General features: G+C 44.3%; 1 protein-coding gene across 6 annotated transcripts in view; it reads right to left on the minus strand.

Annotated features, from left to right (window-relative positions):
* Positions 1-15,832, minus strand: part of ATP7B (ATPase copper transporting beta) — a 74,543-nt gene that overhangs the window by 33,589 nt on the left and 25,122 nt on the right. For 5 of the 6 annotated variants that reach the window (XM_061434691.1, XM_061434689.1, XM_061434690.1 and 2 more), the window contains one exon: positions 2,160-3,330. In XM_061434691.1, coding sequence (XP_061290675.1) covers positions 2,160-3,330 — 1,171 coding nt within the window. Of the gene's footprint in view, positions 1-2,159; positions 3,331-7,393; positions 10,735-15,832 lie in introns of those variants that run through there. The other variant, XM_061434692.1, reaches the window with a different exon arrangement.

The following is a 15,832-nucleotide window of genomic DNA, read 5'->3' on the forward strand; positions in this document are numbered from 1 at the left end:
ACTCAACTAAATTCTAAGCTTCTGAAGACTGCTAAAGTTTAAATAAATGAACAGGAACTCAAGCCAGCCTATGCTACTGGGTCCTTTATGCCAACCCTGAGAGGGCGTATACATTGATTTGGCTTTCTGGAAACCTACGTAACAGTATTATCAAAAATGGTACCCCTAACAGTTTGGTACTTAGTAGTGGCACGATAAATATTTTCGATGGAATGAAATAAGGCTGATATCCTATGACCCAGCAACTATGCTTTCAGATATTTATCACAAGGAAATGAGTCTGTGCAAGGAGAAGCAAATCATGTGGTTGGACGACTGTCCTCAAAGAACCCCTGGTCAATTCAGAATGACCGAAAAAAACACAAATAATGTATTTGTATAAAAATACAATTACAAATACAAAAAAAAATACAAACCATTTACATGGTTTTAAAAGATAGTCATCAGCACACTTACACACACACACACACACACACAGAAGTTGCTCAGTCGTGTCCGACTCTTTGCAACCCCATGGATTGTAGCCCACCAGGCCCCTCGGTCCATGGGATTTTCCAGGCATGAATACTGGAGTTGGTTGCCGTTTCCTTCTCCAGCAGCACACTTACAGTTTATCCTAAATTAAGTCTGACAGGTAAAATACAGGACGCCCGGATAAAACTGGATTTCAGATAAACAAGGTTTGTTTTTTTTTTTTAGTATGTCTCAAATACTGCATGGGACATACTAATTCTAAAACATTCTTTATTGTTTATCTGAAATTCAAATGCAAACTAGGTGTCCCGGATTTTTATTTGCTAAATCTGGCACCCTAAGTACCTCTTGGGCTAAACATAATTCTCATAATTGTGGCCAATCAAAACCCCTGTTTTCCCCCAGGTTTACTTTTTGTTGAGTTCAATTATTTTGGATTATGTAGTTCAAGGCAAATTTCTTTTTACTGCCATGAACTTGATTCCACTGTTGAAAGACTTTAAGCCTCACACAAACAGAGCAGATGGCCACTCCACACTGCATGTCTTACCTTCTAAGTACAGGATTTACTGTCCTGCTGTTTTCTTTACTGATTTTTGTTTAAAAACAAAACTCCTTCCTGAAACTTGGTACAAAGACAAAGCACAGGGTGGGGCACAGTTCCTCCTCATGACTCACACGCTCCCATCAGGGGTGTGTGTACAGGGATCTGAGCCCCCCTGAGCCCCCTGTCTAGGAAGGGCTCCTCCGGGGGGAGGTGAGTGGGAATGAGACATGAGGGGTGGTGGGGGAGGCGGTGGAAGGGTTTCTGCCATCTCCCATGGCTCAATCCCACCCTCTCCCTGCAGAGGAGCCTTCCTACCACCACCGAGCCCCCTACCTCACCAGCCTACCCCTGCGGCCCGGCATGGTTTCCCCTTCTCGCTACCACACGAGCTCTCCGGAGGGGCTACACCTCACTTCCCAGTGGCCCACAGCTCACACAGGCCTGGCGAGGGGCAGAAACACGATAGGTGCCAGGACACCGTGCAGGGCTCAGTGCAAGGGAAGTAGAGGGAAAAGCAGCAAGTGAGTGGCTGGTGGGTCAATGCGAGAGGGCTTGGGGACGGCCACCACCCAGGAAACGTTCTACTGACTGACGTGGGGTCAAGCCTGTGGGCTCCTCACTTTGTGAAAGCTGTCTTGTCCCCCTCTTCTCACAGCCATGGCTGGTGGTGGGGGAAAGGAACCATCGTCCCGCCCTTTCCTTCATTCCCACTTTCAACAGAGTGGGCTCCAGGGGCTAGGACCAAGGTCCTGTTGTCTTTATTATTCTGTTTTGTTCAGCAGAGAAATCTCCGAGCAAATGAGGATGGCTCCTTTGGAGAGAGAAGGGCCAGGTGTTCCCACAGTATGTTATTTACAAACAATACAGGATCAGCGTTCTCTTCAGAAAAGAAGCCAAAAGTGCAAGGAACTTAGCACTGAGTCCCAGCGACCTGAGAGGCAACACAGAAACACCTGGGAATTCTAGCTCCTCGATCCTGACAACTGGCCCACTGGCTTAAGTTGCAGAATTGTCAGCTCGGAGGACCTGGGAGGCAGGGAGTGTGGCTCCCCTGTCCAACTGTGCAGGGATCACGTCGTCATAAGACGAGAGAGAAAGGAGACGCCCCCAGGGAGCCCTGACACGCATCACCACATACCAGCCAGGATGGAGGCCTCGAATCCCATGTCCTCCACCGCAGCTCGCAGTTCTTCTGGGTGAGTTTGAGATGGATCGTAGAGAACCACTGCAGTCCCTTCGGCCAAAAAGACTGAGATCTGGTGCACACCCGCCCTCTGGGAGATCAGGCCTTCGATGGACTGGACGCAAGACTTGCAGGTCATGCCGGCGATGGCCAGCATCACGGTACAGGGCGCACTGGACGCCGGGGGGCTCCTGGAGTCTGGCCCACTCCCTTCCACCCCATTGGGAAGACAGACTTTAAAGTTCCCAGGAGGCAGGGCCTCAATGGCTCTCTGCAGGGCCCCTGGGGAGACGAGAGAAGGGTCGTACTGGACTTGGGCAGTCCTGCTCTCCAGGGACACGTGAATACTCTGAACCCCGGGGAGCCGGCCGATATTGTCTTCAATGTTCAGGACACAAGACTTACAGTGCATTCCATCCACTCTCAGGTGCAGGGGGATCCCCTGGCCCCCCAGGGTCTCAGAGTTATTGTCATTCTGATTAACGGGAGCCGGAGGGGCTGCTGAGAGGGTGCTCTGGAGCCGCCTGACGTCTATGGGTCCTAGGCTCACGGGGGCCACCTTGTTCTTGATGACGGCTTCAAATCCCATGTCAGTTATGTGGTCCCTGAGGTCTTGGGGTTGGATAAGGTAAGGCTGGTAAGTGATGACTGCCTCCTGGTTGCTGAGCGAGACGCGGACCCTCAGGACGCCCTGCAGTTTCCCGATCTTGCCTTCTATGGAGCTGACACAGGACTGGCAGGTCATGCCCTCCACCCGAAGTTTGACCATGGCCTCTGAGGCAGGTGAGACCCTGGAGGGCCAGGAGGTGGCCTTTCCCTCAGCAACACTGGCCTGGAAGCCCATGTCTTCAATCTGATGGCAAATCTGCACCAGGCTTACCACTGAGGGCACGTACCTCACCTCAGCGCTGCCCTGCTCCAGGGAAACCTTAATGCTCACAATGCCTTTCAAACTGGAGACCCTGCCCTCGATGGACTTGACACACGACTGGCAGGTCATGCCCACGATGTTGATGGTGCCAGTGGCCGTGTGGGAGGGGCGCACGCCATCCAGGTCATCCTCGTAGCCATTGTTGTCAAAGGCAAAGCTCTGCTTCATCGCTGGCTGGGAGAGCTTAGACAGGATCTAAAAGAAAGAGAAGGAACATTTTTTATCCTTCAAGTGAAACGTTCTCTAAAATCTCCCAGCTTGTCTGGGCCCTGAGAAAATGGAAAACAATACTGCTGGTATCCAAACATCTCAAGAGGATAAGAACATCAAAAGATACTACTCATCAAATGAATGGGCTTCCCTGGTGGCTCAGTGATAGAGAGTCCACCCACAATGCAGGAGATGCAGGTTCAATCCCTGGGTCGGGAAGATGACCTGGAGAAGGAAATGGCAACCCACTCCAGTATTCTTGCCTGGAGAATCCCATGGACAGAGGAGCCTGGTGGGCTACAGTCCATGGGGCTGCAGAAGAGTCGGACACAACTAAGCTTCTAAACAACGACAACAACAAACGTCAAATGAAAGGATTCAGAGGGGTTCCTTCCAGCTATTTCTGTGATTCTGAACACAGAAGTCAAAAGCCCACCTTGGTGAAATGTTTTTCTACCATGGATGGAGTAAAGGTTTCCGCAGGAAAGGAGACCATGATGGGACTGACAGACACGGGACAGGCATGGCGAGTCTGAACACAGGCAGAGAGCCCTGAAGCGCACAAGTCCCTCAAGACCTTCCTGACTCCAGTCGACACCTGAAACCGCCCCACTAGGCTCAGTCCTTTTAGCTCCAATTTTGGAGGTCCTGCTGGAATGCAAATACACAGGATAGCCAACACCCTAATTCTGCCTCGCTTTCTAGGTGTGTCCGTCTCATTCTCTTAGCAGGGGTTAGATTTAACGACCACCAGGCACATGTTCCGGAGAAGGCAATGGCACCCCACTCCAGTACTCTTGCCTGGAAAATCCCACGGACGGAGGAGCCTGGTAAGCTGCAGTCCATGGGGTCGCTAAGAGTCGGGCACGACTGATCGACTTCACTTTCACTTTTCACTTTCCTGCATTGGAGAAGGAAATGGCAACCCACTCCAGTGTTCTTGCCTGGAGAATCCCAGGGACGGGGGAGCCTGGTGGGCTGCCGTCTATGGGGTCCCACAGAGTCGGACACGACTGAAGCGACTTAGCAGCAGCAGTAGCAGCAGCAGCAGCAGGCACATGTTCCGAGTACAGACCTCCCAGCCCATGGGGTCAGACCACGGTGCCTATGACCAAGGGTCATGAAGGATGCTCCTTGAGCTCAGCGGTGCCCAGGGCACCAAGGGGAGTGGGAGGGGGACAGCTGGAAGAACAGGAAGTCAGGCTGAACAAGTCAAGTCTCGGAGCTGCCTCCACAGAGGCCCTGCCCCACATGGACCACTGTGGTTATTACTCAAAATGACACGTGCTCCACCCAACTAAAAGGATTCATTTTTTTATTTGATCATGGCTCAAGTGTAATTTCCTGAACTCTTCTCATGATGTTGTGGCTTCAGCCATTCTATTCAGCAAAATTTCCTCTTCCTAAGATCCAAGCCTCACCACTCTCACAATTAGATATAGTTTTTCAGTTCAATTCAGTCACTCAGTCGTGTCTCTTTGCGACCCCATGAACCGCAGCACTCCAGGCCTCCCTGTCCATCACCAACTCCCAGAGTCTACCCAAACCCATGTCCATTGAGTTGGTGATGGCATCCAACCATCTCATACTCTGTCATCCCCTTCTCCTCCTGCCCTCAATCTTTCCCAGCATCAGGGTCTTTTCAAATGAGTCAGTTCTTCACATCAGTTGGCCAAAGTATTGGAGTTTCAGCTTCAACATCAGTCCTTCCAATGAACATCCAGGACTGATCTCCTTTAGGATGGACTGGTTGAATCTCCTTGCAGTCCAAGGAACTCTGAAGAGTCTTCTCCAACACCACACTTCAAAAGTATCTATTCTTAGGTGCTCAGCTTTCTTTATAGTCCAACTCTCACATCCATACATGACAACTAGAAAAACCATAGCCTTGACTAGACGAACCTTTGTTGGCAAAGTAATGTCTCTGCTTTTGAATATGCCGTCTAGATTGGTCATAGCTTTCCTTCCAAGGAGTAAGCGTCTTTTAATTTCATGGCTGCAATCACCATCTGCAGTGATTTTGGAGCCTAAAAAATGAAGTCTGACACTATTTCTACTGTTTCCCCATCTATTTCCCATGAAGTGATAGGACCGGACGCCATGATCTTAGTTTTCTGAATGTTGAGCTTTAAGCCAACTTTTTCACTCTCCTCTTTCACTTTCATCAAGAGACTCTTTAGTTCTTCTTCACTTTCTGCCATAAAGGTGGTGTCATCTGCATATCTGAAGTTATTGATAGTTCTCTCAGCAATCTTGATTCCAGCCTGTGCTTCTTCCAGCCCAGCGATTCTCATGATGTACTCTGCATAGAAGTTAAATAAGCAGGGTGACAATATACAGCCTTGACATACTCCTTTCCTATTTAGAACCAGTCTGTTGTTCCACGTCCAGTTCTAACTGTTGCTTCCTACCTGCATACAGATTTCTCAAGAGGCAGGTCAGGTGGTCTGGTATGCCCATTTCTTTTAGAATTGTCCACAGTTTATTGTGATCCACACAGTCAAAGGCTTTCGCACAGTCAATAAAGCAGAAATAGATGTTTTTCTGGAACTTTCTTGCTTGTTCAATGATCCAGCGGATGTTGGCAATTTGATCTCTGGTTCCTCTGCCTTTTCTAAAACCAGCTTGAACATCTGGAAGTTCACGGTTCACATATTGCTGAAGCCTGGCTTGGAGAATTTTGAGCATCACTTTACTAGCGTTTGAGATGAGTGCAATTGTGTGGTAGTTTGAGCATTCTTTGGCATTGCCTTTCTTTGGGACTGGAATGAAAATTGACCTTTTCCAGTCCTGAGGCCACTGATGAGTACATACTGAGTGCAGCACTTTCACAGCATCATCTTTCAGGATTTGAAATAGCTCAACTGGAATTCCATCACCTCCACTAGCTTTGTTTGTAGTGATGCTTCCTAAGGCCCACTTGACTTCATATTCCAGGATGTCTGGCTCTAGGTGACTGTGAGTGGTCACACCATTGTGATTATCTGCATCGTGAACATCTTTTTTGTACAGTTCTTCTGTGTATTCTTGCCACGTCTTCTTAATATCTTCTGCTTCTGTTAGGTCCATAGCATTTCTGTCCTTTATTGAGCCCATCTTTTCATGAAATGTTCCCTTGGTATCTCTAATATTCTTGAAGCAATCTCTAGTCTTTCCCATTCCATTGTTTTCCTCTATTTCTTTGCATTGATCACTGAGGAAGGCTTTCTTATCTCTTCTTGCTATTCTTTGGAACTCTGCATTCAAATGGGTATATCTTTCCTTTTCTCCTTTGCTTTTTGCTTCTCTTCTTTTCACTGCTATTTGTAAGGCCTCCTCAGACAGCCTTTTTTTTTTTTTTTTTGCATTTCTTTATCAGTACTGCTTCAGACATTTGGGCATAGGATTTTATATATGGTACCTGATTATAAAAAAAAAAAGTATATGTCACTAGGCACCTATACAACCCTGCTCATCTTCAGTTGAATCTCCATTATGTGGACTGATCTTCTATGTCCCCGTGTATAAAATGCAGATCTTTTCAACTTCAGCTTTTGAGCAGCTTAACAAGATGAAAATTTAAATAACTTTTGAAACAGATTATGAATGTTTATTTGTATATCCACAGAGGAAATCATAAGCTAATTTGGAATTAATAATTACAAGGAATTGTTTTTTTTTAAAAATATTTTTAAATAGAGAAAAGGGAATAATTAATTTATGAGTGTGCGCTAAGTTGCTTCAGTGTTGGATCCTCTGCGATGCCATGGACTATAGCCTGACAGGCTCTTCTGTCCGTGGGATTCTCCAGGCAAGAATACTGGAGTGGGTTGCCATGCCCTCCTCCAGGGGATTTTCCCAACCCAGGGATCGAACCTGAGTCTCTTATGTCTCCTGGGTTGGCAGGAGGGTTCTTCACTGTTAGAATCTAGTGTTTCAGATATCCGTTACTACATGACAAACTGAACCTAGTGGCTTATGATGACCGCTCACAGTTTTAGAATCTAGTGTTTTGGATATCCGTTACTACATGACAAACTGAACCTAGTGGCTTATGATAACCGCTCACAGTTTTTTAGTTCAGACAGGTTTGGCAAGAAATGCTCATCTCTGCTCCATAGAGCATCATCTCAGGTGACCTGGATGGGGCTCGGACTATCTTCCAAGAAGACAGTGCATTCATGACATAGCTGGCAAGTTGATGCTGGCTGCTGTTGGTAGGGACCTTGGTTCTCTTTCACGTAGCCTCTCTCCATGGCTAGGCTGGGCACCTCACAATTGAGGTTTTCTGGGTTCTGAGAGGGAGTGTCACAATAGTAAGCATTCCTAGAGAAAAAGCACTTACCAAGCCTCTGCCTGCATCACACTTGTTAATCCACCATTGGCCAAAGCCAGTCACAAGGCCAAGCTCAGTCAATATAGGAGAGAATTACATAAGGGTTTACATACAAGTTTACATACGTGAGTCTGAGTGAACTCCGGGAGTTGGTGATGGACAGGGAGGCCTAGAGTGCTGTGATTCATGGGGTCGCAGAGTCGGACACGACTGAGCGACTGAACTGAACTGACTGAACTTACATACAAGGAGGTGGAGTTCACTGGGAAGGCCACCAAAATAAGTCCATCACAGCATGCTAGTGCGACTGAGAGGGAAAAAGAATACTACACACAGAGATGTTTATATATGTATGGAGTTATCTCTACAAGAATGTGCTGGCACTGAGTTTGTGGACTGGGCAGCTGAAGGGGTCAGGTAGCTGGGGTCAGGCGTAGGAAGAAAGAGTTACTTTACCCTGTGCAACTTACTGTACAATGTATAACATTACTGGATTCTAAAAAAATTGATTTAACAATTAAAATAATGTGAGCATAAAGGAGATCCAGAGCAGTGGCTTGATTGTAACTGCTGCTGCTGCTAAGTCGCTAAACTGGTATGAATCAAATCCTCATTTAACTGAATCAAAACCTCATTTAACTGAAAAAAGATGCAGCAAAAACTACAAAGATATTCACTTTAAAACAGTATTTTAGTAAAGCAGAAATCACCTCCTTATAATAAGACACAACTCTCAACCAGTCCGTTGGAAAAACAAATCCCTAATGGTTTACTACCCAATTTCTTTGTCTTGGTCCTAGGTCGATCTACAACTCACCAAACCCAAGCCACAAAGCTGGCTCTTAATCCCTGGATTATTGATCCTATTAATATGTTCCTCCTAAAGGAGTTTGCAGAAGTGTTGGAAGCCATTTGTTTGTAGCAAACAATTCTCAGAGGTCTCCCTTTTAAACAGGCAGTCTTCTAAAGACAAGCAGTTATGGAAGACAAGATTTTGCAAATAACACAACTTTGTGAAACACCAGTGTACCTGTTGGTTTAGGGGCAACCTCACAACAGCTGTCAGGTGTTTGGATCATTTCTAAGTGAACACACAGACTGTATGTACTTTTAATTCCGTTCTTCGATGAAGACAATCTCTAGGGTGGGGGAAAACTCATCTACAGAGTTCAAACAAATACGTCTAGGTTGAAGGGTTCATCAGAAGCAACAGACATTGGAAAGTGGACACAGGGAACAGGTTGTGTCCAGGAAGAACCAGGTGGAACTTCCAATGTTTGCATCCCACTCAATCACAGACTCCTTGAGAATAAACACTGGGGACTTCTTCTGCAGGTCCAACACCAGGTTACCAGCTTTTGAATTTTCAATAAACTATCAGTACAATAGGCATCAGGATGAGAAGGGCCTGGAAATACCCGGGAAGAGGGTAATTACACAGAGAAGAATCCAAAAGTGAATTTCCATTCTTTGCTACCTGTCTAGGCGCCTAGGTCCCATGGAATTTGCTGAGAGTACCAGGACTTTTCAAAGAAAGGCAGGGAAAGGAATATAAACAGTTTATTCACTAAGATGGAGACAGGAAAGGAAAATAAGATCTTTGGATATACCATTCTAATATGAAGAAATTGGAAATGGGTGTGGCATGTTTTAAGCAAAGTGTTCAAAGCCAGACTGAAACTGCAGAGCCCAGAAATGACACACCCTGTTAAAAACGGCTGTGATCACAAATCAAAGGGCAAATACTATTACATGCACAAGGAAAGGACCACTAACCACTTCTGAGATCTCTTAATTACACCTGGTTCTCCAGCATCCTTAAGTAGGATACCACTTGCCAACATATCTTGAGACGTCTTTCACTCCGAAAGCTGTAGAACACCCTTAACAACTTATGAGGCAAAAATATTATTACATGCCTGCAACTTATCCAGTATATAACCTCCACCCATACAACTCTATACACCTGAACTTTCATGGAACTGAAAATACAGAAAGGTCCTGATTTTTTCCATACATACACAGACCCAATAGGTAGCAAATAGTTAATGAGTCTCAGTGTTACTTTATGAGGATGGCATTTTATATGCCTAACGCGCAAGATAATTCTGTAAGGAGATACTCTTATCAGCATTTTACTGCTGAAACAGACTCAGAGGTTTATCCAACATCACAAATAACAGAGCTGGGATTTAAATCCAGCTCAAAGTCCAACAGGCTTTCTATTTTTTAAAGAAATCTTAAGGTTACTTTTTTCTTTTTCGCCATGTTAATTATAGGAAAAGATTACAATGCTGAAGAGCAAAATGAAAACAAAAGCAGCCACACTACTACAGGGGAGGAGAATTTGCCACCCTAAAACACATCTCTTCGGCACATTGTTTCAAGCTAGTTATTTTTGGGGTAATAGCCGACACTGAAAGAGCTCTGAAAACCAAGTAAGAATTCCCTTTTTGTAAGAAACACTTATATTTGTATGGGAAATCTCCCTCTGTCCCCAGAAGAGAAGGTTGATCAAATCTCTAGAAACTCAATTGATCAATGGAGAAGGAAGTGGTATAAATGTGTACTGTGATCACCCTTGTTTCCTTGTTTTTCCTGGTAACTTGCCCTGGCTCTCCCACTCTCAACACCTCTGCCTTTGTTTGAGGATGGTATTTGAGGTGAGGGCTTCGTTCATTTCAGTGAGTTACTTTTTCCTGGTCTCTCCCATGTATTCATGTTATTAAAATTTTGTTTGACTTCCTCCCATCAATCTGTCTCAGATCAATTTCATTCTTGGATGAGCCAGAAGAACGAGGAGGCTAGAGGAAAATTTCTTCCTCCCTGACACTACCTGTCAGGTAACAGTAGACTCCGTCGAGGTGAATGAACACAGTATGGAGGTGAGGCTGTGGCTGAGATCACTGGATGGCCTGGGCCTAAGCCTAAGCAGATAGACACTAAGGCCTGCAACCCTTAGTATCTGCTTTATTCTTACCTGAGAATTCTTTAGGCATCACAGATTCACAGTGGAAGGAGGGTCAGGAGAGACTGACTCAAGAAAAGATCCCACCACGACCACTCCAGCTCTGGGAGATGGTGATAGACAGAGAAGCCTGGCAGGCTCCAGTCCATGGGGTCGCAAAGGGTTGGACACGACTGAGTGACTCCACAACAACAAACCACTCCAGGCAAATAGGTGTCAAGTCTCTAAAATCCCCACTGAGAAAGAATCAATGTCCCCAGTGAAACCAGTATGTAAAAAAAAAAAAAAGTGGGTGGTGGGGTGGGGTAGGGGAATTCCCTGGTGGTCCATTGGTTAAGAATCCAGGCTTCCAACATGGGGGCCATGGGTTCGATCCCTGGTTGGGGAAACTAGGATTTCGCATATAACATGGTAGAGCCAAAAAAAAAAAAAACTGTATGTACATAAATTTAGACAAATACATACTTAGGTATTAACACATAAAATTGAGGTTACCTATGGGTGAGTTATGACACTCTGATATTTTTACTGTCTGTACATATTTCTAATTTTTAAAACTTAAATTAAAAAAAAAAGGTCCTACTTTTATACTAGAAAACAAATGTGGTTTTTCAGTTTCTTTAAGGCAAAGAAGAAAATGTCTTGCTAAACCATACTAATATAAGCAATGATAATATTATCATTGTGATAAAGATGACAGCAATGATGAACAGATGACATGTTTCAACATGGCTTTATCCTCTAAGCTTGCTTCCCTGGTGGCTCAGACTGTAAAGACTCTGCTTACAGAGCAGGAGACCCGGTTCAGTCCCTGGATTGGGAAGATCCCCTGGAGAACGGAATGGCAACCCACTCCAGTATTCTTGCCTGGAGAATCCATGGTCAGAGGAGGGTTACAGTCAGGTGGGGTCGCAAAGAGTCAGACACAACTAATCCTTTATCCTCTAAGGAACATGTTCACTCCATATGTTTAAATATCAGCCCTTCCCACGTGTTGTGAATTTTTTGAAGGGCTTGAACTCTGGGAGTTGGTGATGGACAGGAAGGCCTGGGGTGCTACGATTCATGGGGTCGCAAAGAGTCGGACACGACTGAGCGACTGAACTGAACTGAACTGACAGCCTCAGGTAGGAGATTCGTCCTCATCTGAGCAAATCCAAGCCTCAGTTTTCTTAGCTGTGAAAGGAGGTAACAATAATATCCACTCCGGTTCTGCAAGGAGGTCTGAAAGCTAAGGACTGAAAGCTAAGGGAATGTAAAAGGCTAACATCATAATTGGTTGAAAATGACTATGAAGACAAACAAGGCCTCATTGGATCTTCAAAAGCAGTCCAGGGAGTAGGCAGGGAACTCATTATTTTCCACCATTTTACTGATAAGAACTAATCATTAAAACTCATGTACACATTCCCCCATCCCCACTCCAATCCCTTCAAACTGTCCTTTAACGCTATTTCACAAAGGTTCAGAAAGAGCTCCCAGTGAGAATTATTTACATTTTATCTACTGATAAAACAAACTCTGGGCATTTTACTTCAAACACCGCAGAGGTCAGTGTGCCTGGCCTGTGTGAGCTCCAGCCTGACCTCTGGCCTTAGGGCCACGGCCAGCCCTGGGGCTAACAGTGCACTTTCTGGGAAAATCCACACCAATGACCGTTTACTGTCAGTTTCTTTCTCTTGATCACAATGAGGAAAAAACTTTAACCCTTACCGAGAAACTGGGTGCACTATATATCTCACGGTGGTTTTAATTTGCATTTCTCGGAGGACCAGTGATGTTGATCACCTTTACATGCATCTGCTGCTATGTGTATGCCTTTGCAACAGTGTCTGTTAGAATGGTTATCATCAAAAAGGCAAGCGATAACACATGCTAGTGAAGATGTGGAGAAATAGGGAGCCCTTGTACACTGTTGGTAGGAATGCAAATTGTTAGCAATTATGATGGAAAACAGTATGGAAGTTCCTTCACGAATGGATCTTGAAAGCATTATTCTAAATCAGAGAGAGACAAATACTGTATGACCTCACTCATATGCAGAACCTACAGCAAAAAGAAAAAAAAATCAGAAAAAGAGGTCAGGTTTGTGGTTACTAGAGGCAGAGAGCTGGGGGGAGGAGGAATTGGATGAAGGTGGTCAAAAGATACAAACTATTAGTTATAAGATAAGTCCCAGGAATGCAATGTACAGCAGAATAGCTGTAGTTAATAGGGCTTCCCTGGTGGCTCAGATGGAAAAGAAAGGCTAACACTTCTGTATAGTACCTACAAAAGTTACTATGAGGATAAATCCTGAGTTCTCATCACAAAATAAAAAATTTTTTTCCCTTTTTTTAAAAAAAAAAAAAATAGAGATGATGGATGTCACTAAACTTACTGTGGGTGTTTTTGTCACAATACAAGTCAAATCATTATGCTGTACACCTTAAACTTATACACAGCACTGTACATCAATTATGTCTCAATAAAACCGAAAGAAAAAAGAATGAGGAGGGAAAATAATAATAAAACACAAAAGTAAATAAGCTGTCACTTTTCACCCAACAGGCTGGCAAAAAATTTTTAAGTTTGACGATACAGTAAGAAAGAGAATAGGTAAAAAGAATTCTCAACTACTGGTGGTAGAAAAATAAATGTATGCAACCTTTTTGAGAGGAATTAAGCACTATTTGTCCAAATATTAAGTGCCCCTGTCCCAGTACTTCTGGGAATTTCATCATATAGACCCATAGGGCCATGAAAATGTCCATTTCTATACACATACTGAAAGGTGGCAACCATCTAAATATTCTTCTGTAGAGAACAGTTTATAAAGTGTCAATCCAAAAGAATTTTATGCAGTTTTTTTTTAAAGGTGAATTTACATGTATTGCCATGGAAATCTATCCATGATAGATTAAAGGGGAGAAAAGTTGTAAAACTGTATAAGAGCATATACTATATCCTATTTTTCTAGAGAGGAAAAAAACCACACTCTTATACTTTGTTATTGATATTTATATCCTTTAGATACTAATTTTAGGAAAAAAATTAAGAAAATACAACGACAAGTTCCCTAGAAAAGTGCATACCACTGTAGCACTGCTAACGATGATTCCATGACAATTTGTTAGTGACTTCTTTAAGTGACTGGATCACCCACTTCATCTATTTTTTTTCCCTTTATTTAGCTGGGATACACCTGTGCCAGCTGGGTCGTCTTGGTTTCCTGTACGCAAGAAAAACAAAACAAAAAACCAGCCTGACCACCTCTCACCCAGCACAGAATCCTGTATGTTAGGACGTCCCTGGTAGTCCTGTGGTTAAGGCTTCACCTTCCAGTGAGGGGAGTGCAGATTCAATCCCTAATCAGGGAGCTAAAATCTCACATGACTTGTGACCAAAAAACCCAAAATATAAAACTGAAGCAATATTGTAACAAATTCAACAAAGACTTAAAAAAAAAATCCACAGGAAAAAAAAATCCTTAAAAACAAAAAGAATTCTGTAGGTTGCTTTCTAAAATGGTCAAGCCCACAACCCAACACCCTCATCACAGTCGTCAACCAGTTCAGTGTTTCCAACATCACTACTTCCTCCTGCCACAGAAATCCACTTCCGGTTCGTATATTCATTCATTCAAGAGTTCACTCCCCGTAAACTAATACACTGTCAGATATGGAAGAGAAAGACGAGCAACACAGCGGACAAGCTTGGCCACAGGCAAGGAGTAAGGAGGCTGGGCGGGCAGTTCTGAGTGCAAAGGGAAATTCCCACCACCCTCCAACTGGAATGAAGGCCAGAAGCCTGTACTTTCCACAGCTCCTCAATGGGGTTCTCAGGGCCAGGAGCCTGTTTCTTTGCAGGCCACTGTCCCGGGCCTGAGAGGAAACAAAGACCCGGGGAGGCCTGCGGACACAGAGCTAGCACAGCCAGGCCAGGGCGCCGAGACCGCCTTCTCCTTCTTGATGCGCATGCTCCTGGAGGGGTGGGTGTGTGTGTAGTGGGGTACGCACTTGAGAACCTCACCTCACACATTCTGCTCACCCCAGCAAGAGGAGGCGCTAACATCTGTGGGGGCAGGGGTGGCCCCTCCAGGCTGAGTTCTGACTAGTTATGCCTTTGCAAAACACAGAAGAAACCGAGGGCTTGCTCAACAACATGCTTTCGTTTTACACTGTACAGAACGTACTCTATCTACATTTTACAAGAGACGTAAAAAGTACACAAATCCACTAACTACAAACACAATTTTGAAATGTTTTCTTCAGAGCAGCTACCTGCATCTTTTGTGAACCATGCGCTGCCCGAATGGTAGCTTTTTGTTCACTCTGTTAGAGCTCTTCAATACTCAGAAGAAGATAGGGTTTTCAAACTCTGTCTCACCCAGCACGTTAATACTTCCCTGTCCCAACAAAAAAGCAAGGGGCCTGTCCTCAGACAGACCTGGGATTCAACCCTTCAGGCGGATTATCTAACCTCTTGCTCTCAGCTTTCTGTCTGTTAAAAGAGGACGACGATGACATGAGGTGACAAGTCCCTTCCAGTACACCAGGTACTGAATAAGTTACCTCAAGTAGATCCAGAGCTTGATTTATGACAGACTTTGAGTCAATACACTGTTAACAGCGAACGAGTACTCAACTGTAATTGATGTTTACTTTGGTTTTTAATCATCATAAACCACCTACTACAAATTTCCCCCATTTGGGGATAGTTAATTCAAATTATATTATTATAAATATGTCCCATGGATAGAGGATCCTGGCAGGCTAGAGTCCAAGGGGTCACAAAAGAGTCAGGCATGACTTAGCGACTAAACAACAACAAATATACATGTTTATATATATATATATATATATCTGTATTTCCTCAAAATATTAAGTATAAAAAATACAAGGTATGTAATGCTTTTGTACACATACACAAACTCACATATGTTCATATGTGTAGCGGCAAAATGGCTGAAGCATACAGCTGCTTTCAAGTCTTTATGGTTTTCTACATTCCGCTGCTTCATGTTAAATTTGCTGTGCATAATAAACAGGTGTTAACTTTTATAATTAGAGCTTCAGGGAAAAAAAAAAAAAAAAGCTGCAACTGTGCTCAGACACATTAACTAGCCAACACAGTTCCACCGGACGTTCAAAGTGCACCAAACACATCTCCAGAGTTAGGAATCCACTGAAGATCATTTTGGTAGAGACAATACCATTGTGAGT

This window comes from Bos javanicus, chromosome 12, assembly GCF_032452875.1.
Source record: "Bos javanicus breed banteng chromosome 12, ARS-OSU_banteng_1.0, whole genome shotgun sequence".
Lineage (NCBI taxonomy): Eukaryota > Metazoa > Chordata > Mammalia > Artiodactyla > Bovidae > Bos > Bos javanicus.